The sequence below is a fragment of the Pongo pygmaeus genome, chromosome 3, assembly GCF_028885625.2.
Source record: "Pongo pygmaeus isolate AG05252 chromosome 3, NHGRI_mPonPyg2-v2.0_pri, whole genome shotgun sequence".
Classification (NCBI taxonomy): Eukaryota; Metazoa; Chordata; class Mammalia; order Primates; family Hominidae; genus Pongo; species Pongo pygmaeus.
The window spans coordinates 8,590,153-8,617,041 of NC_072376.2; the positions used below are offsets into that span (position 1 = coordinate 8,590,153).

Sequence of the window (26,889 nt, forward strand, 5' to 3'; positions counted from 1 at the left end):
AGGAGAAAGATCTGCATTCACGTGTGGCCATTGTGTTCCAAGTTCACTCCATGTGTGCAACGGGGACAACAGACGCTCGCTGAGCCAGCCTGGCAGGAGCGCAGTGCAGCTGATGGTTGGGAAACCAGGAATTGCACCTGTAATGGACTTCGGAGCTGGTGCCCTACTCTGTAACTGTGCTGTTTTTCTATGAAAATCCTCTCCTCCTCTCTGGTCTCTCGTTGGGTATCTTGTACTTCTGAGTTAGAGCTGCTCATGGGTATTCAAGGGTGCTCTCCACACAGTCCTCCGTGCAGGCTGTGCTATAAGCAGATCACCTGTGACGTGCCACATCCAGTCTCACCTTGATATTCCAGTGACAGCGCCACGGGCACATCTTCCCGCAGAGGCTGTCAAGCCCGCTGGGAAGGGGAAGTAAATATTTAGAAAGCCCTGTCAAGGGCCAGGCCTGGGCAGGTATTTTCAAGTGGGTGCTCAGATCAGTCAAGCCTTGTAAAAATGCTGGAAGATGTTCCTCTCACACTGCAAAAAAGAAACCCCAGAGAAGATCCTGAGAGGGTGAACAGCTGACCCATGACCTTGCCAGTAAGTGGCAGCCAGGAGTCAGGCAGTTCTGACCACTGAGAAACCCGCTGTACCAGGAGGGAGACTGACTAATGAGGTTCTTATCCTTGCAGAGTGAGTCCTTGCTGCTATTTATTTTTATACCTCTATAGTCTTTAGATTAATAAAAATGCTAGAGGAAACATATAATATATAGAAAACTTTCATTTATTCAAATTAAATTATGGTATGAGTTTCATATACAAATAAATTCTGTGTAAATAATACAAAATGCTACAAATTTCCATCTTGCAAAAATACAAAAATACTTGTAATACTATACATATATAATTCCTTTAACATGACCAACATGCACAGTAGTTGACACAATGCACATGCGCTTCCCCCCAACAGCTGAAGCTGCTGAGACAGCATCAAGCCTTTGCTTCTGTGACGTCAGCGCTCCCTCCCGGCTGCCTCACGGTGAGCCAGCAGGCCCTCCCCCTCAAACCCCCGGCTCAAGATGCTTCAGATCATGAGCCATCATCAGGAGGAACCGTCATGGGGAAACTGGGTCCTCCTATACAGCCTTAACACCAGCCTGCCAAACTGAGAACAAGCCTCTACCGTGGAGAAGCGCGGTACATCACTGGTCTAACTCGTTTTCATTCTGCAGCGTCTTCATCGCTAGCCCCCAGAGAGTCATGCTGGAGAAAAACTGACCCTCTGAGTTCCTGTAAGTGGTGGAAGATGCTCGACTGCCCAGGGGGTCACCGCCGTGGTTGTCCAAAGCAGCCAGAGAGGAGCGGATCATGGCCATGCCATCGGCCTGCAGTGGTTCGCTGCCGGCTGAGGTGTCCGCATCCGAGTAAGCATAGGCCTGAGGCTGTGTCTGCTGCATCTGGGGCTTGGCAAGTTTACCAGGATCCAAACTCAGCTTCTCCTGGTCACTAACTCCATGAGGTTGGATCATGGACCGTAACTTACAATAGGAGCCGCCAGAGTGGCTATCAAATTCTGCCACAGAATTTTCCACTGGGTGGACAGGGAGTTTAACCGACACTGGCATCAGTGTCACGGACGTGTCTTGGGAGAAAGAGTCTGAGCTCTGAGATTTCTCGAGGTCGGAGGTCTCGATGGCTTGGCTGAGCTCCTCCAGCACATCTGGGCTCTCGTCACCAGCTTTGCAGTGCATCTTCTTGTGCCGCCGGAGCACCGCGGAGCGGGTAAAGCACTTGTTACAGATCTCACACGTGTACGGCTTCTCCCCAGTGTGAGTGCGGACATGCCTGCGGAGGTCACCTGATCCCCCAAAACATTTCCCTGGAAAAAGAAAAACAGTTATTTATTTACTTAAACAGGGTCTCACTATGTGGCCCTGGCTGGTCTTGAACTCCTAGCCTCAAACAATCCTCCTTCCTCAGCCTCTCAAGTAGCTGGGACGACAGGCGCATGACACCACGCCTGGCTAATATACACATACGTTTTGTAAAGACAGAGTCTTGCTATGATGCCCAGGCTGGAAAAAGATGCTTTTACAGTGGCCATTCTGGAAGGATTCTCCCCTCCCCTCCCAAGACACTGAACAACCCTGATCTGAGGAGAAGGGGTCACCTCACAGCTCCTGCTCACTCTGGAAGGCTTTCTATTCCTGTGGGAGGTGCTTCTCCAGCTGTGGACCCCTCCAGCAGATGGCCTTTGGGTTTTGAGTATCTCAGCGTCAGTCCTTCGATTCTCACTGAGTCTCCCTGCACATGGGTGCCATGGGCACCTGCCAAGCCCATGCTGAGAAACCACAGCTCTCCTTGTCAGTTCCACTACATGTTCATAAATCTAACACAGCCCATTTATAATTTAGACACATCTTTTCTAAAGGTGTTTGTGTATACAGGTATTTGTCTCGAAAAAAAGAAAAGAACTGCCCAGGCTGGAGTGAAGTGGCATGGTCTTGGCTCACTGCAACCTCTACCTCCGAGGTTCAAGTGATTCTCCTGCCTCAGCCTCCTGAGTAGCTGGGATTACAGACGCCTGACACCACGCCCGGCTAATTTTTGTATTAATATTTTTAGAAATGGCATTTCACCATGTTGGCCAGGCTGGTCTTGAACTCCTGACCTCAAGTGATCTGCCCACCTCAGCCTCCCAAAGTGCTGGGAGTGAGGCGCCCAGGCTGGAGTGAGGTGCAATCTCGGCTCACAGCAACCTCCACCTCCTGGGTTCAAGCGATTCTCATGACACAGCCTCCCGAGTAGCTGGGATTACAAGTGTGTGCCAACACACCAGGCTAATTTTTATATTTTTTGTAGAGATGGGGTTTTGCCATGTTGGCCTGGCTGGTCTTGAACTCTTGGCCTTAAGTGATCAGCTCATCTCAGCCTCCCAAAGTGCTGGGGTTACAGGCATGAGCCATGGTGCCTGGCCCTGTATTCAGCTTTTAACAAAATTTTATGCATTCCTGTCCAGGTTCTATTTCCTTTCTCTGTGAGTATGGTAAAGGTAAGGGATCGAGCTCCACCACTGGAATAGGTAAGATGAGAAGGAACTCAGCACATAACCTTACAAAGGCCACAGACTAGCCAAGAATGAGCTGCACAACTCACACGGACAAACATTTAGAACTTTTTACGTTACATCTGAATTATCAACTATCTAGCTCCAGTCAAGCAATGGCTAGGATATTTTTTTTTAAAGCCTTTGAATAATTAAACTGGATGTGAGCTTACATGCCTAAACTTTGGGCACATTTTCCATATAAAAAATACTGTAGGCCAGATGAGGTGGCTCACACCTGTAGTTCCAGCACTTTGGGAGTCTGAGGAGGGAGGACTGCTTGAGCTCAGGAGTTCAAGACCAGCCTAGGCAACATAGTGAGACCCTGTCTCTACAAAATTTAAAATAAAAATTAGCTGGGTGTGGTGGTGCATGCCTGTTCTCCCAGTACTGGGAAGACTGAGGCGGGAGGATCGCCTGTGCGCAGGAGGTCAAGGCTGCAGTGATCGCACCACTGCACTCCAGCATGAGCAACAAAGAACCCGTCTCAAAAAAAAAAAAAAAAAAAAAAGATTATAAAACCAAAAACCAAAACACTGCAACAACACATCACAGTGACCTTTGCCTTTGTGCTTTCACGTCTGTGTTTTGCCCACAATGTAAGGCTCAGGGTCCTTCACAGAACACTACAGTGAAAGCATATTTAGTTTCTGCGTTTTCCTTATAACACACACTTTACTCAGACATGCGGAATTTTGTGAATTAGAAGCTTCACTGCTGCACATGCTGGCTGCTTCCAACTGTTTGCTGCTCTAGCACAAAGTTTTTATCTTTTTTTGGTTTTGTTTTGTTTTTGAGATGGAGTCTCACTTTGTCGCCCAGGGTGGAATGCAGTGGCACGATCTCGGCTCACTGCAACCTCCGTCTCCCGGGTTCAAGTTAATTCTTGTGCCTCAGCCTCTTGAGTAGCTGGAACACACCACCATGCCCAGCTAATTTTTGTATTTTTAGTAGAGACAGGGTTTCGCCATGTTGGCCAGGCTGGTCTCAAACTCCTGACGTCAAGTGATCCACCTGCCTCGGCCTCCCAAAGTGTTGGGATTACAGGCGTGAGCCACCACACCTGGCCAAGTTTTTATCTTTCTTTACATCTTTTCTTCAAGATAAATTCTCAATAGTTGAATTACTGAACAAGATGGGACAACCACTTTTAGCATCCTTAATATGTAAAATTTTTAGTCATGACAGAGTTTCCACCAAGAAAGAGGTGTATGGGTGTCTCTCCTTCATCTTTCAAGTCGAGAGGAGCTTGGCTCCACCTGTGTCCTGTTGCGAGGAGGGCACAGGGGAACGGCGCCCACCTCCTGCACAGTAGGTCTAGTAGGGGACAGGGGGGTGGGCGCCACACTGCTGTGGGCCTGCAGGCCCCTGAATACAGGCTTGAGGGCTGCCACCCACTGGACAAAAGGCATGCTGGAGCTGCTCTCAATCAGCAGGGGACACTGCCCGGAAAGCAGTGAAACCCCAACGAAGCCTCCCTATAGTAAGCCGCCACTAAACCCAGGGAACCAGGAAAGATGCCAGCTGAACAGAAATGCATGGCTGTGTAGTGCAGGCCTGCATCTGGGAAAGCGCAGTGAAATGCTGGGGGAAGACAGGGAAGGCAGACTTGAGAACTACGAAGCCCAGCACGCACGAGACAGCGAGAGAACACGAGCCTGTGAGCAGTGTGAAACACTGAGAAGCTCAGCATGTGAAACCCTCTTAAGAGAACTGTCTACATATCCAAGAAAATGGAAACACACCCCCACAGAAGCCTTTGTACACAGAAGCCTTTGTACATGGAAACACACCCCACAGAAGCCTTTGTTCATAGCTGATTTGCTTAGTGCAAGAAGTCGACTACAAAATACCCCGTGTTGTATGAGTCCACGCGTAGGAAATGTCTAGAACGGGCAAGTCCACAGACACAGAACCTAGATGAGTGACAGCCAGGGGCCAGGGCTGGGAAGGGGGTTGCTAATGGGTATAAGGCTTCCTTCTGGGATGATGAAAATGTTCTAAAATTAGATTGTGTTGAGAGTTATACAACTTTGTGAATCTACCAAAAACCACTGAATTGTTCACTTTAAATTGGTAAATTTTATGGTATGGGAATATTGTCTCAAAGCTGTTAAAAAATTGACCCTGTCACATAACATTCCTGCTCTCTTCAGCTCTCCCCTATCCCCTAGAAGCTGACCTCATCAGGGTGGGAAACCAGGGTTAGTGAGGCAGGGAAAGGGCAGAACCCTAAGCAGGGCAGAGGGGACGGAAGGCCCCATTCCTCCACTGCAGGGTCTGAGCAGCATCAAGTCCTAGCGGGGGAATGAGGACAAAATTTACCTTTAAATCAAGTTCACAGTTGTGATAATTATTTGGAACTGACATTTTAAATTAGTGATTTGAGACTACATTACTGATGCTTCGAGATGAAGCTCTCGCTGTCACCCAGGCAGTGGTGCGATCTCGGCTCACTGCAGCCTCAGCCTGCTGGGCTCAAGAGATCCTCCAGCTTCAACCTCCCAAGTAGCTAGGATTACAGGCACACACCACCACAGTAGGCTCCTACATTAGTGATTTAAAGTGATGAAACTTCACTTTCTAAGAGTGATCAGAATGGTCATGGAGTTGCCTAAATCTGTATCCGGAAGATCTCTGTACAATTTAAATGGAGGGACAAAAACCAAATTTCCTCTGGTTACATGCAGAAGTCCTGCCGGTTTCAGATTCCAGTTACACTTAGAATGAACCCCTCTGAATGGTGCCCTGAATCCAGGCTCCCTACAGCTGGACTCTGCGCATTTCTTATTTGGTCTAAATAGATCATCATAAAAGTTGCTGTCACTCATAGTTTTGCCCTTGATTCAATAACCACATCAATTACTTGTCCTGGGTACACACGCTCCCTCTTTAGAGGCCATGTGTATAGGAATACTGGCTCCAACGCTGTGATCACAGGTCATGAGCTACCTGACCTTGAGCCTCCGTGTCCTCATCGGAGCAGTCAGGTGCCCTGAAACCGAGGGCTGCCAGCTTTCCACTCTCCTTCCCGGATGCTCAGAACGAAGCATCAAGTGCCCACGAGAATAATATCTGCTCTGTAAGTTTGTGATCTATAGAAGCCGACCCTCCGACCCCAGCATGTGCTCCTAATGCTCTGGCGGGTCCACCGCTCTCCTTCATGTGCGGCCACACATCCTGCTGTCCCCTACTTCCCCAGCCACCCTCCCTCTTCCCATCTGGACCAAGAGCCCTCAGCACCTGGGACTCTGTCTTAGTCATCTTTGTATTGGGAGCGTTTAGGACAGTTCCTAATACCTCAAAGACAAACAGCAAATGCCTGACACACAAATGCAGGAATGAACAAGAGATCATGTGAGGCAGTAAAAAAAACAGGAGAAAACAAAGGGCTCATCCCAGACACGCAATCAGCTAATGAAGGCTGGGGGACAAAGCCCTTCACACACACAGATAACTAGGGGACAGCCAGAAATCCAAACTCACCGCAGGCAGAGCAGCTGTAAGGCCGCTCCCCCGTGTGCCGAATTCTGTGCTTTACTAACTTCCTTTGCATATTAAAAGACTTTCCACACTCATCACAGGTGAAGACTTTATCAGCCGTGTGTGTCTTTTTGTGCTCCTTCAAATTACTGAAGTTACTAAACCCTAGAGAGACCATAACAGGTGTTAAGCTGAAGGACAGAGAACATTTTAATCAGAAATCTTCAAGAAGAATAGGAAAACACTCAGCAGTACCTCGACCACAGATGTCACACAAGTGTGGTTTTTCTCCTGAGTGAATAATAATGTGACGCTGGACGTCGCCAGAGGCTGCAAACCTAGAATGTAATTTGAAAATTCAATTAAGAGCCTTTCCACATTACTGTGGGTCTTTATAACTGCAACTCTCTGAGGGAGGAGATACCTGCTCCTGACACTGCTGCAGAAAGGAATGTGAACCGGACTGCTTTCATCTGAAATGTGCATGGAAAAAATCCTTTTCTATTTTTTTTAAGGAAAGCAGAACATGATGCAAGTGTCTTGTTTTTAAAGCATTTTTTTCTACCTGATTTCATCACACTTTCTTCCTCAGTTTAAAAGAGCACAAGATCAGATACTCTACGGTTTAGCATCACTACCTTAGGAGCTATGAAGAGAGTGAAAAAGGAGTCTCCCCAGTTCAGAGCCAAATGCCTCTTCCACCCTTGCAGTCCTGTCAAGGTTCCTGGGGTCTCATGGGAGAGACCCTAGCTGGGTGGTGCCAACCCAAGGAGGATGACCTTGAGAAAGCCGAGTGAGTTCTGCCCTGGTCTAGCCAGGTGCGACTCTCACTCTTTTCGCTATAAAGTAAAATGCAAAGAGGAGCTCAGAGTCTCAGGGACCAAGAGGTATGGCTGTCACCCTCCACTGTGAATATCCCCAGACAATAAGCTCTCCTCTTTCTGAGTCACAACAGAGACTTATACCTATCAGTCCTAACATTGAAAACAAGGGAACTAAAGGAAGAAAGGGAACCAGCATTCACTGAGCAGATGCTGTGTGCAGGTGATCGGTTACATGTTTAACAACCATTATCCCATCTAGTCGTTCCACAACACTGCCAGGCAGGCATTTTCACCCCCACTTTCCAGATGGGGAAACCAAGTTCTGAGGCGGTTACAACCTGCCTTAGACAGTAATTCCAACCCACGCCCTCAGATGTGGAAATCTATGTTCTCTCCTTTCCACTACGCTTGAAAGCAGAGTATGTTATATTCTGAGGAAGACGCTGCATATAGACCTGGTTTCAAACACATGCCTTGGCAGGGCACGGTGGCTCACATCTGTAATCTTAGCACTTTGGGAGGCAGAGGCGGGTGGATCACCTGAGGTCAGGAGTTCGAGACGGGCCTGGCCAGCATGGCGAAACCCTGTCTCTATTAAAAATACAAAACTTAGCCAGGTATGGTGGCACGTGCCTACAATCCCAGCTCCTTGGAAGGCAGAGGCAGGAGAATCGCTTGAACCCAGGGAGTGGAGGTTGCAGTGAGCCAAGATTGAGCCACTTCACTACAGCCTGGGCAAAAGAGCAAAAACTCTGTCTCAAAAAAATAAATAAATAAAAAATAAACACATGCCTCACTTTGAAATGGAATTCAGAAGGTTCAGATTTCAAACACCATGCAAAACAAGACATGCAGGGGCCAACAGTGAAGTGATGCCATCAGAGGCAGCAGGAGGTCTATGCTCCCAGGCATCTGGAAGCAGTGGCAGATGATACTGGGCCCTGAACTTGGCTTTCAGCGTTCAGGTAGCTACAGCAGAAAGGGAGATGCGCCGCTCGCCGCAGCTTTCGTTTGTTTTCTACCATTGGCAGAGAAATGGTTTTCCTGAAACTTAATGGAGAGTCGCTTCCTCCTCGGCTTTCCCCAGCATGTGCTGAGACTGAATATGAGGACATTGACTTCTAATTGACCCCATGACTATCTCTTGCCTCAAGATGCTTCGGTATGAATCTGTGACAGGCAGAGACTCTGTACTGTTTATTTTTATGGACCCATATAGCACTTGGCATACAGCAGGTGTCTAAAAAATGCTGAATCAATGAATGATTAAATAAATGAATATAAAAGCTACGTAACCAAGGTGCGTACAGAGCTTCATGACTGGTATAGTCCTGGCTGATGCCTGTTGTTCTGGTACAACCACCAGATGATGGAGTACATGGCCTGATTGACGTACAGCCCAAGGACAGGAAGGAGGGTCGAGGGTGCCAGCCTGCACACACAGCAGGGGAAGAGCTCCTCATTTATACCACGTTGCAGAGGAATCGAACTGCCACACACTTTATTCCACCTCAAGCGTCAGATTCTCTTTTGCCAGGTCAAAATTCTACCCACACATCAAGACTTGGCTTCCTCCTCCCCGGGGCGGAGCTCTCACAGGCTGTTCCAGACCCACGGCTTGTGGCACCTTCCACCACCTCCTTCTCTCCTGAAATCTAGTCACTCAGCTGGCAAGTCCCATTTCCCCTACTACACAGTCACCTCCTTGGGGGCATTAATCTATTATATTTTCAGAGACATTTTTAGAATGAATGAAAATATTAGTATAAAATAATTTTGTCGCATTTAAAACCCTATTTCCTTTTTGGGACTCCTGTCCCAGATTTTCTTTCTTTGAATTAACTTTTCTTTTATTATTCTCTCGTGTGTCATGTGCAAAGCCAGAAGGTTTGAATTTACCTGTGTTCTGCAGTGGCAGGGTGAACCCACATGTGACTCATCTGCGAGCCACCACTTCAGAGGACACTGACTGCCAAAGACACTGAGACTAGACATGCTCCCTTCCACACGGAAGAACACGCCCAGCACTGACCTCTTTCCACAGATCTCGCAGATGTATGGTTTTTCACCAGAATGCCGTCGTAAGTGAGTCTGCAAGTTACCTGCCTGCAAAAAGAGGAAAAGAAAAACACACCAATAATGAAAGTTTTTGGTTTTTTAAATTATATAAATTCAAAAGGAAAACTGACATATTTAGCCAGGTTCCAATTCAAATTCCAGATGAAGATGAGCTACACACAACTCAAAAGAAACCATGGGCAGGACCATGAAGAGCAGCCAGAGTGCCTGGCCACCTGCTGTACACGAGATGTGTCTCCACCCCGTCCTCCATGTGAGCCCTTGGCTGTGTCCCAGCTCAGGCACGCACTATGCAGTGCTTCCCTCTTAAACAGCACCCTGTGGAGGCTGCTTTGGTGGTCGCCAAGCCTGGACGTTAAATAGGCCTTGACGTATTTTATTTGGGCCATGTATTTAAAGCATCATTTCAAACAAACAAAAGCACCAGACATCCTTATTTCAGTATTGTTTCTTTCTAAAAAACATACTTCTGTTCATAAAGAAGGGAAGACATTTCCAAAAAGTACTTCCTCTGGCAAGTACATTTGTTTCTTTCTGACAGGTTTCTCAATTTTACCTTTGTGCAAAAGGGCAAATCAGGAGAATCACAGCAGCCTCTCAGGTGCAGGGCCATTGTGTTCCTAATTTCTGAAACTAGCAAGGCTTTGTGAAGAATAACACTGAAATGGAGATCATCAGGTGGATTTCTATGTACTAATCAACAGGAAATCAATATTAAATTACCTAAAGTACAGCGAAATTAAAACTGCAAATGCCTCAGATATTTAAAAAGCTAATTGCTAATGCTTCAAATTAGGTTTGGAAAGTCTTCCATTGCTGTAATTAATAGTCTCAACCTTTATTTTCCCCATTTTAATTTTCTACAGTGTTCTGTTGCAAAAAAAAGAAAAAGAAAAAAAAGGAAAACCTACTGAAATGAGGCAACATACCCAGCGGTAAAAATGAGCAGGTGTCATGCACAAGATAAGCAAAAAACAAGAATGAATACTAGCCAACTAACACACGGGGCTTTTTTTAATTTGCAAATTGTATTTTAAATAAAATGCAAAGATTAAGATTCATGGTTAAGATTTGAAGATGAGTTTGATATCGACTTGTGAATGAAAACTAGAATTCACAAGTATTAAAAAATGCCATCTGTGGACTATATAACGTGAAAGATTCATCATGTCTATCAAATTCTGGGAAACAGAGTTAGACATTACATTTAAGAATATGATAAATGTGGCTTCGAAAAAACTCAGGTTTATTTTCAACAACCAAAGAGAAAGAGTTTGACGAAACTTTGGAAAATGTCCAGCTTTTAATAGAATGGCTACTAATAACAATAAAACAAATATCAACAGCAATATACATTTGCTGAACTTCAAATTAGCCTTTACCATCTATTTTCTTGAGATAATAATACAACTAACACTGTATTCAGATAAACTGTACAATTACCATCGTATTCAGATAAATAAAGTAGTTGTCTCAGTTACATGGTGGGGCCAGAAATTAATACTGGTTGGTGTGAATCTAAACTCCTCTACTTGTGGGGAAACCCTGAGGATGCACAAGTTTCTACGAATGAAATAGTGTGTTTTGAATATTCAATATGACAGTAACTTTGCCACTCAGGAAACACATACTGGAGAGTTAAAAATAATACACCAGTGTTTTAAATTAGTCACTTGCAAATTTCAGAAAAGCTGATCAGTTACATAATAATCGGAATAGCACCATCTGCTGAACTGTTAAATTAGAGCCCTCTTTTTTCAGTTATTTTGTAAACTATGTATTCTGAATGAAATGCATTCTCGGTTAATTCTTAGCAATGTTGCATTTTTCCTTTTTAAAAATGGCATAACAATTACTTGTTTTCAAAAGAAATATAATCAAATGATCTTCCATTTAATATTTTAAGTGGTAGAAAAATCTTTAAATGTTCTTTACCTATTTTGTACTAGAAACAGATAATGAAAATAATCTTTCTCCCTGATACAGGAATGCATATTTCTGATAAATAATATAAAAGCAGATTAAATAAAACTAATGGAATGGGCCATGCAAAAAATCCAATAGTACATTCAGATAATTTATTCCAGGTTACATAGCAAACTCAGGCCCAGATTATTAGAGCTTTAGTCAATATTTTTATTTTTGGTAAACTTTTGATATATTCGAGTACTAAGGATATCTTAGGTGCACAGACCATGTCTTAGAAATCACCTATAGTTGTGTCCATAAAAATTCTAGCAAGTAGGCCGGGCGCAGTGGCTCATGCCCGTAATCCCAGCACTTTGGGAGGCTGAGGCAGGTGGATCACGAGGTCAGGAGATCGAGACCATCCTGGCTAACATGGTGAAACCCCATCTCTACCAAAAATACAAAAAAAAAAAAAAAAGAATTAGCTGGGCGTGGTGGCGGGCGCCTGTAGTCCCAGCTACTCAGGAGGCTGAGGCAGGAGAATGGCGTGAACCCAGGAGGCGGAGCTTGCAGTGAGCCGAGATCATGCCACTGCACTCCAGCCTGGGCGACGGGGCAAGACTCCGTCTCAAAAAAAAAAAAAAAAAAAAATCTAGCAAGTGGTAATAATAGCTCTCATTTATTAAGAACTTACTATGAATGAAGCTCTTTGCTAAACTGTTGCGAAGAGTATTTAACTTAGTCATCATAATGTCTTGTAAAGCAGTATTATCCATGTTTTACAGAGAAGTCAACAGAGGCTCTGAGAGGTAAGTAACCAGACTTGGGTCATAAAATGGGGACTGAATTCACTAATTCAGGTTTGCCTAGTGACTCCAAAGTTTGGACTGTTAAACCTATGTTAAAGATATTAGCAGTAAAGGAACTTTGATCCTTTCTAATACCATTTTAACTTCAGATGGAGTTAGAATTTTTAACAGAAAAACTATGCTGTAGAGAAGAATTAACATCTGCCTTCAGCAATTTTTATAATAAACTCCTTCTGACAGGTACTTGAACCTCAGTATTTAAACATGAACAAACCCAGCATCTATTCCCTATCATGAGCACTCTTAATGGCAGTTGAGTGTTTATATCAAAAAGAGTCAGGAATCGTAATCATTTACAGATAAAAGAGATCCCAGATCTTAAAAGTCAGCTAGCTCAGGAGTTTCAAGACTTTAGGATTTCACACAGCAATAAAATTAAAAACAAAAAAATGTAAGGTTTAACATAGAGATATCACTTAAACAATGACTACCATTTTGATAAAAGGACACTTCACGGTAAAGGTGTGGTAAATATAACCTCAGAGATGAAAATGTAATAGCTTGGGCAAAGCTCATTAAGTGTCCTTATTTTCATGTTTCCACCATGGATGGCTGACACTGTCACCTCTGGCATGAGTCCACATCAGCACCCTGGAAACGCCTCCTAGAGGGTAATCCTGCAGAAGGCACTAGCACCCCCGGACTCGGGCAGACAGCTGGTTACACAGCACTGCTGGCAGAGTACTGCCTCTCAAAATCCATGTCTCTGTACCAGCTGCCCAGTGTTTCTGTTTCTGCCTACTTGGAGGAACAAAAGCAATCCTACTCCTCTCCCCAAAGACAGGTAATTACGCCGCATTTTCTTTCCCGTTGCTCACATGACAAGCACTCAAAACAAGCACTCAAAACTTGTCGCTCTTTTGGTTCTCTCCAGTGCCCTCCAAACAGTCCATGTTCTATGCCAAGAGCAGTCACTTCCCTCTGAGTGACTCAGTCATACTCTAAAGTATGACATGACTCTTCCTTGCAGAGATCTGGACATATACAGTGTCCAGTCACACGGACAGATGCAGCTTCTGTGGTCACTCTAAGATGATGCTAACTTCCTTATGCTGGCATACCATCCTCATAATGAAGGCTGCGGTTAACTATTTTAAAAAGACTAACCCACTAAATACTAAATTCTCAGTAAGCAGGATGAGAGGTTCTTCTTTGCAAATGTTTTTATACAACAGCATTCCAATTCCATGTAACCACAAGCATTTATTCTAGTTCATTACAAGAAAATAATGTTAGGCATACGGTGGAGGATGGGCCAGCGGGCATTCTTCACCACGCATTCCTATGCGGACAATCTGACTGCTTTCTTGCCCCAGCATGCCAGGGATGCCAGGCTTGCCCGGTGCCTGCTTGTCTGCAGGGCTCACCTAAGCAGTCTCTCAAGCATTTCATGGCCTCATGCTGTCCCAAATACACCTTTCAGGTAGAAAGGACTACTGTCTTTTCTTTGCCCATAGATATCCATCAGCAATTCCAAATTTCACTGTACTTAATCATTTACATGTCTGTTTCTTCCTCTAAACAATAAGCTCCTGGAGGCCATGGCCATTTCTGTCCCCCCTCCAAGCACACAGCAGAGCTCACAGACAGCACATGGACACTGTAGGCTTGCAACAAACATTAAAACAGTTCCTTGTTCACAGAAATTCATACTTTACTATGAAAATAAAGTAGCAATATACATCTGAAAACTATCACTATATACGACTCTACAATCATAGAAACCTAACAAAAGTACACAAACGAATACAGAAGGGAAGGGTTTCTGGATCGGGCATGGCTACCCTTGGTAGGATTTAAGAGAGCAAGTGCAGGTCAAGGGCCATAGCGGTGGTTCTCAACCTTGGCTGCACACCAAAATTGCTGAATTTTTAAAAATACTGATACCTGGCTGGGCGCGGTGGCTCACGCCTGTAATCCCAGCACTTTGGGAGGCTGAGGCGGGTGGATCACGAGGTCTGGAGTTTGAGACCATCCTGGCCAACATGGTGAAACCCCATCTCTACTAAAAATATAAAAAATGAGCCGGGCATGGTGGCACGCATCTGTAGTCCCAGCTACTTGGGAGGCTGAGGCAAGACAATCGTTTGAACCTGGGAGACAGAGGTTGCAGTGAGTCCAGATTGCGCCACTGTACTCCAGCCTGGATGACAGAGTGAGACTCCATCCAAAAAATAAATAAATAAATAAATAAAACATCAATACCTGAGCCCCACTCCAAATCACAGAATCAGAATCTCTGATGTGGACACCAGGGATATGTGCCAGGAGACAGGAGTGGAGGTGGACTGCAGCCTGACTGAATGTCTGGTTTTAATTTATATGGTGAGCTATGGAGAGTCAGAGAAGGCATGAGAAGGATGGAACTTCTACTCTCAACGTAATTTAAATGTATAAAGGGCTTTCAGCTCTAGTTTTTCATTTCATTTTCCCACTAGTTCCATGAAGTAGTATTATCCCTATTTTAGGAATTAGAAAAGTGAGGCCCAAAGAAGTCGCAATTGCTAATTATTCATGGTCATTAGTCTGAGTCTCATGCTTTTCCGATCAAACCACAGCTGCTGAGATGAAAATGGTGGGGGCGGGGAGGTGCCTCAGAAAGACCGGCATCTGGGGGTCACCAGGATGGACAGGACAGGAGAAAGCGGATGGCAACAAGGTAGGGAATGCTGGCATTTCTTGAGTGCTTACTATGTGCCAGGCCCTGCTCTAAGGACTTTCCGTTATTACCTCATTTACTTCTCACACTCTATGGGGTTAACTAATCTTGTTATCCGTGTTTCACAGATAAGGAAACTGAAGGGGCAAAAGGTGAGACTGCCCAAAGTCACAGGGTAGTGACGCCCTGACAGAGGCAGAGCTCAGTTCCAGACTGTCCAGCCCCAGAGGCCCAGCTCTGAACCCCAGGCCAGGCTGGCAGGAAGAAGTGGGGGCTCATCAAGAATGGCAGCTGGAGGGATGAGCACTCAGCTCAGTTTATCAAATCCTTCCTGAACACCTGCTGGCTGCTGGGCGTTCTCCTGGATGGGAGAGAAGACATGGCCCCAGGCCCAGAGAAACTAAGCGCCCAGGAGGACATGACCCAACCGAGTATGCGATGGGAGACCGCGAGGACTTGGTGAATCCCAGCAGGCAGGGAGTGAGAGAGTGGGAGGGTGAAGAGTCATTAAGATGGCAGGTTTGGGTACGTGGAACTGACACCCTCAACGGATGAAGAGAAACTGGAAGAGTGTGCTCTACGGGGAATGCGAGCAAACACGGTGCTTGCCATTTCCAAGCTCTGTGGGGCCTGCCTCCCAGCTCCAGAGGCACGCACTGCTGCCACAGGATCTACCATGCTGTGTGTGAGACAGTTGTGCCAGTGACTGTGCCCTGAAGAGCTGCACCCTCACGCCCTGGAGCAGCTTCCATCTGATCTACCTCTGGAAGCCCAGGGCACTGCACATGGCGGTGAATAGTTACCTTCTGTTTCAGAGACAGTAGGTTCCCACAAGCCATTTTCTAGAAAACATTAGGTCTCTAGGTTTCTTTGTGTCCCATGCCCAGCACAGCACCTGGCCCATGGGAGGGTAAAACAAATGTTTCCTCAAGGACTGAATGACTATGTGTCCAAATGACCTTAATGGAGGTCAGCTAAAGGTAGCAGTCAAAACGAGGAACAAAACTTGTTTCATCTTTTTTCCAACATTCTGCAATCTGCAGTCCCAACAAGAATAAGGAGACTACTTGTCTTCAGCCTAGCCCGGCACAATGTGCAGCCTCCAGGTACACCAAGCTCAAGGTGGTTTACTGTGAACTTCATTCACGAAACGGAAGACATATGCTAAGTTTGGACTCATCCTTAGCAAGCGGAAAAAAGTATTGTAAGAATTCACACATGAAAATGCTATTTTTCTCTCAAAGAACTAGAAATCTGTTTCCTTGAAAAGGATTTCTCCTAATTTATTCTGAAGTCTTTAAGTTACAGCTATCATTAGAGGCTTCTCTCACAAGTACAAAAGTATGTCTTATTTCCAATAAAAAAACACTGTGTTGCAGGTTTCCAATTATTAACAATAAATAAGAGTATTCCCACCTGAGAGAAATGTTTCCCACAAATGTTACATTCAAAAGGTTTCTCACCTAAAACAAAACAAAACAACAACTTGTAAAATCATTACTAGTATTTGTTCAATAATTTTTTGTTTAAATGACCTCCTATGTAGTTTCAAAATGGCATTACATTCTGCATCCTAACAGTATGAAAATAAGGAGTGTCTACTACCTTATACTTCTCTCTTGCCTTTATTTCTACACAAAGATGATAAAATATTTTCCTCTAAAAAATTAAACTGTTCTCCAAGCAAAACCTATGTTAAAATCAATGTATTTATTTGCATCCAGAGCAACCCATGTTCTGGAAGTGGTCTTTTCCTGTGGTTGAGTTTTCCTGCTGAACAGCATGATCCCACTCACCTATTCTTCAGCCTGATGCCACCCAACCACCAATCCTAACAGACACAGGGTCACTTGTTCACACCACACAAGATATGAGCACAGAGAGCCCCAAACACAGTGGGACCTCCTGAAGCATGAGTGTGAAAGGCAAAGAGCCCCTCGCCACAGTCTTCCTGCCTTGGTTGGTCACAGGAAAAAGTAAGATTTCATTTCGGGAGATGTGCTCCTCTGCGGACTTCTTTATCACCTCTAATTTCAATAACTAAGTAACTGCACTTGGGGACAGAACAGATTGTAAGAATGGTACTCTACTATAAAAAAAAAAAAACACAGCTGTTCTGAAATGTGGCCTACAGAACATGATCTGAATTTAAAAGCACACTCCATGGTACTGCCTTGAATCTATATAACACTAACGAATAGACTTTGAACATTAAGAACCTCTCATTTTCTCCATTTCCCTGAAATCAAATGGTTTCATTAAGATCTTCAAAAAGTAAAAATGTTTTCCCTTCCTACTATATTGTTGGGGCTTGCTACCTTGAAGAAAGCAGCTTGCTAGCTTTCTGGGCTCATTCTAGGATATTTTTATTTTATTTTATTCTGAAAATGTCTAATGGCTTCCTTGACCCTGAATAATTATATTTCTATTAATTAATAATTATATTAATTCTGTATTGCAATAAATGAAACTGCATTTATGTCTGCAATTATTGGGGGTGACAGATAATAAGTTAAAGCCCCCATAAGAAATATAAGCATTTGAAAAGAGAGAGAGGTCACCAGTTACTAAGACTAATAAATGACCAAGGTTAACAGTCCTACTCCAGTAGGCCTCAGACTTTTTGGCCTCAGGACCCCTTCACACTCTTAAAATTGAGGTCCTAAAGAACTTTTGTTAATATGGGCTATAGCTATTGATATCTACCATATTAGAAATGAAAACAGAGTGATCTTTAGAACAGGTAAACACACACTTCACAGGCCACCAGGGTGAGGACTTCATCACACATCATGTAGCTTTGGGCAGACTAACTGTACACTCATGAGAGGAAGATAAAACAAGTAACATCTTAGATGATTTTGAAAATAGTATTGGCCTCACAGACCCCCAAAAAGGGTTCCCCAGACCATACTTTGAGAATTGCTGCCCTTCTCGGTAGAATATTTATGTGCCAGTAAGCATCTTTGCCATGACTGTATCTGTCATTCAAAGAGGTTCTCCCAGAATAAACAATTTTTGATTCCTTTAAAAGCTAAGCAGGTAAGTTTCACAAATAAAAAATTACATCCATCGGGCCAAGCGTTGTAGCTCATGCCTGTAATCCCAGCACTTTGGGAGGCCGAGGTGGGCAGATCACTTGAGGTTAGGAGTTTGAGAGCAGCCTGACCAACATGGTGAAACCTGTCTCTACTAAAAATACAAAAAAATTGGTGGCGCATGCCTGTAGTCCCAGCTACTCGGCAGGAGAATCACCTGAACCCAGGAGGCAGAGGTTGCAGTGAGCCGAGATTGTGCCACTGCACTCCAGCCTGGGCAACAGAGCGAAACTCCATCTCAAAAAAAAAAAAAAAAAAATTGCAGTAATCATTAGGCTGTAGGAAATTTAGGCAAACAGAATGATCTAAAGTTTTTTCAGGGCAAAACTAAGTCTGTGATATTGCCTTCACGTGGAATAATTTTGAACTACTAGTGATAATAACAGTACTTTATATTCAAATGCACTAAAATGTATAAAGGGCTTTCACAATTATCAAAGAAATCTCCCAATAATACAAGGTAGTAAAATGCAAACTGGGAATCCATAGTGATAACAGAAGGTCACATCAACAAACACAATTACACAAACACCTTAGAAGCAGCTGTTGTGGAAGCGTCCTGTTGCATGTTATTTCTCATGCCCTTATAAGGTAATTGTTGTTCATCTGTAATGTGCTATTAAACTCATGTTTAGTTATAGGAAGAAAAGTAATATATATGTATTGTGTAACACAATGTGTGTGTGTGTGTATGTATATATATAGAGAGAGAGAGAGAGAAAATACCTTAAAAAAATCTTTTGGGAAAGAGAAAGAGGCATGAATTAAGATAACAAAACTTAGAAAATTCAATGTTTAAATTGGAAGAATTTTCTTTTGAGAATATTAAATGGTTAAAGCTGATTCTTATTAAAAAGTTTACTTCCTGACTCCCAAATTAGAATTTTAAAAATTAGATACTCAAATTCCTTCCAAGAGAACTTGTAGAATTATTCAAAGTAAATTATCTTAGTCTAAATTAACCTATATGATGCTTTCAAAAAATAAGCTTAATCTAATTCTAAAAAAGACAACTAAATACAGCTTACCCATTTTATAATTAATTTGAAATTCTGAGTGCACCAAAATTACTATACTTCTTTAGAGACGGATGGCTTGTCATATAAAAATATAGTTGAAATACAAATTAAAAGTATGCACCTTTTTAAAGTGGCTTTATAAAACCATTTACAAAACTTTAAGTCAGATGCATCACCAACCAAAAAAAAAAAAAAACAAAAAGTAGCTAATCCCCCTTATTTTGTTTAAAATCATAATGACATCAAACAATAGCAAAACTTCTTACAAAAACAAGAAGAGCCAGTGGTGTCTGAGCATCCGCATTACGTCCTTCCCTTCTGCCTGTGGGTACTCAATCAGTTACCTGTATGAGACCGTTTGTGAAGCTCCAGGTTGCTTGGGTGTTTAAAAGGTTTCCCGCATAATTCACACGCGTATTGTCTCTGGGACTGAAGTGTCTGGGACTGGTCTTCCAGGGCAGCCGGGTCTTCAGGCCTCTCCGTCTCACTAATGCAATTAAAATTCTCACAACTGACGACTTCTTCACTTTCTTTTTCTTCAGCACTTCCGCTGCTAGCTTTCTCTAGGGTATTTTCACTAGCAGATTCCATCCTCTTTGTCAAACCATCATCCGACTTGGGTTCAGATACTTGCTCTGCGGATTTCTGTGACTTCAGGAAATTGAGCTTCTTCAGATGAATGGCTTTTTTGAGCCTCATCTGCTTGGCAGGTTGTTGGCATGTGGCCTCTGACTCAGGGTGTGGGGCAGACTCATTCACAGGCTGGGCCAGGAAGTTGGAAGGTAAGTGCTCGGGAGACTCCAGGATGCATTCGGAATGACTGACAGCACAAGGCTGGCTCTCTACCGTGGTAAGGTCTGTAGAGGTGCTGAAAGCAAAAGGCTGCTCAATGACTCGCTCCTGACTGGGACCAGCTGTGTGTTTGTGGTACTGCTTACTGTAAAAGTTTCTGAGTTTGTAATAGTAATTTGGCTGTTTGAAAGGCAGTTCTGTGCAGCTGCCGTCTGAAGTATCAGGGGCTTGTTTTGAGATTTCACCTGCGGAGTGATGACGACTAACTGATGGAGAAGCACGCGGATGCGATTCATCCAACGTTTTATCCTGCTGTGCATCTGCCGAACATTCCTGCAGGAAATGAGGGGGGTAGCTGTTTTCACTGATAACACAAGTGGCATCTGGGGTCAGGGTGCTTTGTAGAGACAATGTACTATTACAAGGCATGCCAGGTGGCTGTACTACAGTGGCTGATTTTAAAAATGTGTGACACAGACTCAGAACGTTTTGAACTTGCAAACACTGTGCTGTGTCCAGCATTACTTGTATATTGTCCTGGTTAAGATCTAGATGAGAAGTGTACATGAAGTCCAGGATCTGCCCTATGCCACTGACATTTTTAACATCCAAGTGAAAAACATCATTCTTCTGGCTTGAAGAATTCTGAAAGAGGCTCCTGGTAAAAGAAAGAATATCTGTTTACAGTGTCAAAAATTCACACTGTCTTTTTCTTATAAATAACATTCATATATTAATATTAAAAAATACTATCCTTCCGTGAATGTCAAAACTTTTAACATAAGTACATTTTAATCCTTTAAAACAATCTGGCAAACCATCCAACTAAATAATTCAGATGAATTAAATTAGTGGATTGGGTATGCAGACTTCAAAATGTACCTCAAAGTAAATTTTTGAAATATACTCAAATTTACACATTAAAAGATTACATACAGTAATATGACTGATAAACCACAAATCAAGAAGTTTCTAATTCCCAATATGATCTAAGAAATAAAAGATTGCTCTAAATATTTTTTCAAAAGGCAATTATCCATATATATTAAATACATACTAACGGAGTACACAAAATTAAATAATATATACTTTTCACTATTTCATATTTAGTCTGACAAGTATTATATTTTAGGCCATAAACCATATACACAAATATTTCCACATCTAAGTGCCTAGAAAACTTAAAAAAAAAAAATAGCTAGAATAAACCAAACCCTCCACATACATTCCTTTGTAACCAGTAATTTATTTGGCTGTTAGGTTTTTCAGCCACCCAGTGGTTCAAAAACCAACAGTGAGAAAAACCGTTAAGAGTTAATGAAGACCAAAATGCACTCTAAAGCCCAGGCACTTTATTCTGGGTACAAGCCAAGGTCACAGGTGAACAGATTTGTATTATGTATGAAATAATAAGCTCAGGTAAGTAAGTTGAAGACATTTTGTCAAATACAGTCACCTATTTCCCCCAAACAGCCTTCAGTTCTGTTTTTAAGCACAAAACAGCCTGTGTATCACAATATCAAAATTTAATTGTCCTGAGAAGACAGAAAAAACAGGTGATAGCAAACCCAAGAGTTTGCGACCATTTTTCATAGGAACAAAACCTGCTACCTACCTTAAGAAGCTGATTCATTACAATGTGTAATGTGGCCTATACAATAACTGAGACTCAATTTGATGATTCAGGATTATCAAGGAAAGAGCAAATCACGTCCCATGTTGCCTACTAGAGCAGTAAAATGGTATGCATTTTGGAAACAAAAAGTACTTTAAAAAGAGAGACTTTGTATTTAAAGAGAGAGAAACCTGTTAACAACAAAATGAACTTATGCAGAATCACTTAACTCTAACAATTTTTTTTTTTTTTTTTTTAAGAGGCAGAGTCTCGCTCTGTTGCTCAGGCTGGAGTACAGTGGCATGACCACGGCTCACTGCAGCCTCCACCTCCTGTGCTCAAGGGATCCTTCCACCTCAGCCTCCTGAGTAGCTGGGAATACAGAATAATGCTTAAATAAGCTGAAACACAACTTCTTAGTATTATTCATTATTAATAAATAAATATTTCATATAAGCCAAAATGATTATAAGGTTTTCTTAGAATATTCAAATGAGAAACAAAAACTAAAATGCTTTAATTAAGAAAAAAAGAAAAGAAAAATCCAACACCAAACGTGTTTTTCCCCTGATTTCTTATCACAGAAAAATTCTGACCGGGAACTTAATTCCTGCATCATTTTATCTGGAAAGGATGAGAAATATATGTAGAAGACTGACATTAACCAGAATTATTAAAATGAAAGACAAACCACCAAAATACTTTCAATCATCCCAAATTCATTTTACTTAAGAGACTCTTCTTTTCAGATTACTCTAAACACAAAAGCAAAAATAATAAAAATGATTAACAAACTTAAAAATTAAAACAACTCCTACAAAATCCAATGTGCTATAAAAAGATAAAGATAGTGAAATCCAAGGAGAACAAAATATGAATACTTCCATACTAAAAGAGCTTTACCCTTAATTCACAGCTAGGAGAATGAAGTCTAAAATACCTACCTAAAATACTGGCTGAATGCTGCCAGGACATTCTTATGCGCTTTAAAGCAGACTCCTTTTACCACCAACATACAGTCACAAAGCAGGCCTTGGATTCGCTGCTCATGCAGTTGCTGGAGGAGATGGCAGCTGTGGGTAGCAACAGGGTCCATGCTCAACCATTCAAGTGACCTACAGCAAAAAATCACAGATACGACAGATATTCTTAAGGACCTCACTGGAAACTAAATGGGATTGAAACTTACTGACTGATCTGTGCTTCACTCTCCCATCACAGTTTCTCACATACACACACACACACACACAGAGACATAACTGTTTCTGAGGCATCTAGACCGCTGCTGTTCAACAGAATTATCTGTCATGATGGAAATGCTATCTGCACTGCTCAATACAGTAGCCACTGGCCACACACAGTCACTGAGCACTTGAAATGTGGCTGAGGGATTGAAATTGTAATTTATATTTTAAAAGCCACAGAATTTAAACAGTACAAATCTAGAATATGACCATGTTAATACTGTATGTACTTCTCTGTGTTTACTTAGGAATATGTCAAATGAAAAATAAAATAATATACACATATATAAAGATGTATAAGGTGAAAGAAAAGCCAGCTGGCTAAGATCAAATCCATATTTATCGAACACCTGTACACAGGTCACTGAATTAGAAGTTGGGGAAATTAGGAGCCTATTTTGGGAGATAAGGTACAGGTCAAAATACCTAACATCATCAGACAGACAATGATATAAGAGACATCGCAAAGCAGCAGATCCCCTTACTCGTGCCTTCGTGCCTCTCTAAGAGGCTACTTGGGCAGACGCCTGAAGGAAGGGAAGGAGCTGTGCAGGAACCTGGGCCAGAAAGAACAGCAAGCACCAAGTCTCTAAGGCAGGAGCTTGCTGGGCTCAGGTGTGGCTGAGTGAGTTGCAGGAGATGACATCCTAGAGGGGACAGAGGGTCAGGTCATGCCCAGGCCTGCGGGACCTGTTACGAACCCTGACTCCGATTCCAAATGAGATGAGAAGCCATTGTGTAGACACTGCAAGTTTCATCCTTCAGCCTCTGTTCACCAACTGACTACTGTGTGGCAGGCTGTAGGGTCACAACAATGAACGAAACACGCCAGGTCGCCACTCTCATGCAGCTGAAATTCTAGTGAGGGAAACGCACACACGAAGTGCATGACGCGTGACTAAACAAAACAGTTAAGAGCTAGACGCTGGAATACACAGGCCAGTAAGCCATGGTCTTGGACGTCTAGGGGCGCAGTCTAGTAGGGGATGATTTATGGAAGAGAAATAGTTGGAAGAAATGGAACCAGATTGGGACAAGACTATGAAGGTTAGGCAGTCTGCACTAGGCGTGGTGGTTCACACCTGTAATCCTAACACTTTGGGAGGTTGAGGCAGGAGGATCACTTGAGTCCAGGAGTTTGAGATCAGTCTGGCAACATAGTGAGACTCTGTCTCTATGAAAAATAAAAACAAAAATTAGCTGGGCATGGTGGCACATGCCTCTAGTCCCAGCTACTTGAGAGACAGAGGTAGCAGGACTGCTTGATCCAGGAGGTTGAGGCTGTAGTAAGCCATGATTGCACCACTGCCCTCTAGCCTGGGTGACAGAGAGAGACCCCATCTCAAAAAAAAAAAAAAAACACAAAAAAAGGCAGTATGGTACTAAAAATCTAAAAAGGCATCATCTGCTTTCTTTGCCTTCATTCTCAGTACTTAAGCATTGCTGAAAAACTCACTACATCACTAAGCCCAAATCTAAGCTTTTCAACACACCCCTTACTTCTCACTTAGACTTATCTCCCATTACTCCAAGTATGTGGCAGCCAAAATGAACTGGTAGCTCCCCAAACCAGCTATGTTCTTGGCCAGTGGGTTGGAGACCTAGTTCCACCACTCACTGGCTATATGACTGGGCAAATGACTTCTCTGTGACCCACTGTCCTTACCCTATCTCACAGGTTATTGCGGTTACCTGTGTAAACATTTAGACTAGTATCTGGCATATGGAAAGATTCTGTAATAATCTGTAAGGATCACCTGGGGAGCTTGTTAAAAATGCAGATTCCTGGGTACATCCCAGGGTTTTGTTCTGTCAGTCTACAGTGGAACCTGGTAACTGCATCACAGGCATTCCAGTGATTCTGAGCAGGCGGACTGCAGATCTCTGCCTGTGCTCTCCTCCGAAAGCCTTTGGTTCTGTCCTGGGAATACTTTACTCATACCTGACCCCTCCCACCTTCCAGATCAGGGCTCAGCTGAGCTGTCGCCTACTTTCCCACTATTCCTTTTTTTTTTTTTTTTTTTGAGACAGGATCTAGCTCTGCCACCCAGGCTACAGTGCAGTGGTGCAATTAGAGCCCACTGCAGTCTTAACCTCCTGGGCTCAGGCGATCCTCCTGCCGCAGCTGTGACTACAGGCATGTGCCACCATACCTGGCTAATTCAAAAAATTTTTTGCAGAGATGGGGTTTTGCTATGTTGCCCAGGCTGGCCCTGAACTCCTGGGCTTAAGCAATCTGCCTACCTCGGCCTCCCAAAGTGCTGGGATTAAAGGCATGAGCCACCGTGCCCAGCCCCACGATACTTAACCCGCTCTGGGTTTGGGGTTGCTCCTCTGTGATCTTCCCAGTGTCTTCATTCCCATCACATCTCTTTCCCTCACTCATAAAAATGACTGTGACTTTAACTTCACTAAGAAGGCTGAACCCAGTCTGGCACAGTGGCTCACTCCTGTAATCCCAGCATTTTAGGAGGCTGAGGTGGGCGGATCACCTGAGGTCAGGAGTTTGAGACCAGCCTGGCCAACATGGTGAAACCCTGTTTCTACAAAAATACAAAAATTAGCCAGGCATGATGGCGAGTGCCTATAATCCCAGCTACTGGGGAGGCTGAGGCTGGCGATTCACTTGAACCCAGGCGGGGGAGGTTGCAGTGAGCTGAGATCGTGCCATTGCACTCTAGCCTAGGTGACAAAGCGAGACTCTGTCTCAAAAAATAAAAATAAATAAATAAAATAAAATAAAAGAAGGTTGAACCGATGTATAACTTGATAACCATAGTGCCTTAAATTTTTCTCAGTTCCAAATTTCCCACTCACCCCTCCCTCATTCCCTTAGGCTTCACGGGATGAAACGTGCCTCCTCCTTCCCAAGATGAACCTTCCCTCTCCCCTTGAGCCTTCCTGCCTCCCCTAGAACCTGGTTCCATCAGTGAAGCTTTCATTGCTTCACCCCGTCCTTGGGTGGCTCCTCCAAACAAACACACCAACATTGCCCCATGTCGAAAACAAAGCAAAACAGGATAACAACAAAGCCCTCCCCTTAGGTTCCTCTAGTCATCACAGGCCTCTCTTTCACACTTTTCAAAATAGCTATCTACATGCCCCACTTTACTTTCTCATGACTCCTTTTTCACCTTGTGTATTAGTCCATTTTCATCTGCTGATAAGGACATACCCAAGACTGGGCAATTTATAAAAGAAAGAGGTTTATTAGACTTACTGTTCCACATGGCTGGAGAGGCCTCACAATCTTGGCAGAAGGTGAAAGGCAAGGAGGAGCAAGTCATGTCGTACATGGATGGCAGCAGGCAAAGAGAGCACTTGTGCAGGGAAACTCCCGTTTTTAAAACCATCAGATCTCATTCACTATCATGAGAACAGTGTGGGAAAGACCCACCTCCATAATTCAATCACCTCCCACCAGGTTCCTCCCACGACACATAGGGATTGTGGGAGTTACAATTCAAAATGAGATTTGGGTGGGGACACAGCCAAACCATATCACCTTGCAACCTTGCTGCCACTCACTCCACTGAAACAGACTTTCCCAACACTGACCTTTCCTCAGTCCTCAACTATCCTCTCCAGCTTTCCTGCCACACATGGCAATGTGGTCTGCCAACTCCCATCCTGAAACCCCTCCTTTCCCAGAACTCTTCAGGTTCTCTTCCTATGTCCCTGATCTGTCCCATCCCTATGCTGTACCTGTCTCCCTCAAGCCTTGCAAATGTTGATGGTCCTTAAGGTACAGCACCATAGCCCTCTCCTCTTTCCCTTGACAATCACTTTCATTCTTGGCTTTCACATGTTCTAACACAACTCCTAAATTTGAAACTTTAGCTTCAGCTACCAGTTCCAATCTCCAACTCTCTGCTAAACTTCTTCAATGGCATGCCCCTTCAATGTAGAATCTCTAAATTTCATCCCCCATCACCTCACCTATCAAATCTAGACCTTATTCTGATTCCCCTCATCTCTTTATGGAAAGCTTTGTTTCTAATGTGTAGAGTTTGGGGTATTGGCATGATCTCCTGGTTCTCTGAGTGAGACTCAGAGAAAACTGGAATAAAGAGCAACACTGAGGTACTGCCCCAAACAAGAGTATAGAAAGAAAGGCATGATGGTAGGTGGCGAACACTGTTCCCAGTGCTGAATCCTCAAGGGTAGTAACAGCCAAGTGAGTAATCAGTTACCCACCCCTGCCAA

At 43.5% G+C, this 26,889-nt stretch overlaps 1 protein-coding gene across 4 annotated transcripts in view; it reads right to left on the reverse strand.

The window, feature by feature from the left end:
- Positions 1–753: 753 nt before the first annotated feature.
- The window catches only part of ZBTB49 (zinc finger and BTB domain containing 49), a 31,431-nt gene continuing 5,295 nt past the window's right edge, over positions 754–26,889 (reverse strand). Inside the window, exons 2-8 of one of the 4 annotated variants that reach the window (XM_054485126.2) lie at positions 22,384–22,554; positions 19,377–20,482; positions 16,332–16,378; positions 9,433–9,506; positions 6,832–6,914; positions 6,580–6,741; positions 754–1,866 (exon numbers count right to left, since the gene is read on the reverse strand). In XM_054485126.2, the coding sequence (XP_054341101.1) occupies positions 1,190–1,866; positions 6,580–6,741; positions 6,832–6,914; positions 9,433–9,506; positions 16,332–16,378; positions 19,377–20,482; positions 22,384–22,535 (2,301 nt within the window). In that variant the 5' untranslated portion in view covers positions 22,536–22,554 and the 3' untranslated portion in view covers positions 754–1,189. Of the gene's footprint in view, positions 1,867–6,579; positions 6,742–6,831; positions 6,915–9,432; positions 9,507–16,331; positions 16,379–19,376; positions 20,483–21,439; positions 21,962–22,383; positions 22,555–26,889 lie in introns of those variants that run through there. The other 3 variants (XM_054485129.2, XM_054485127.2, XM_054485128.2) reach the window with 3 other exon arrangements.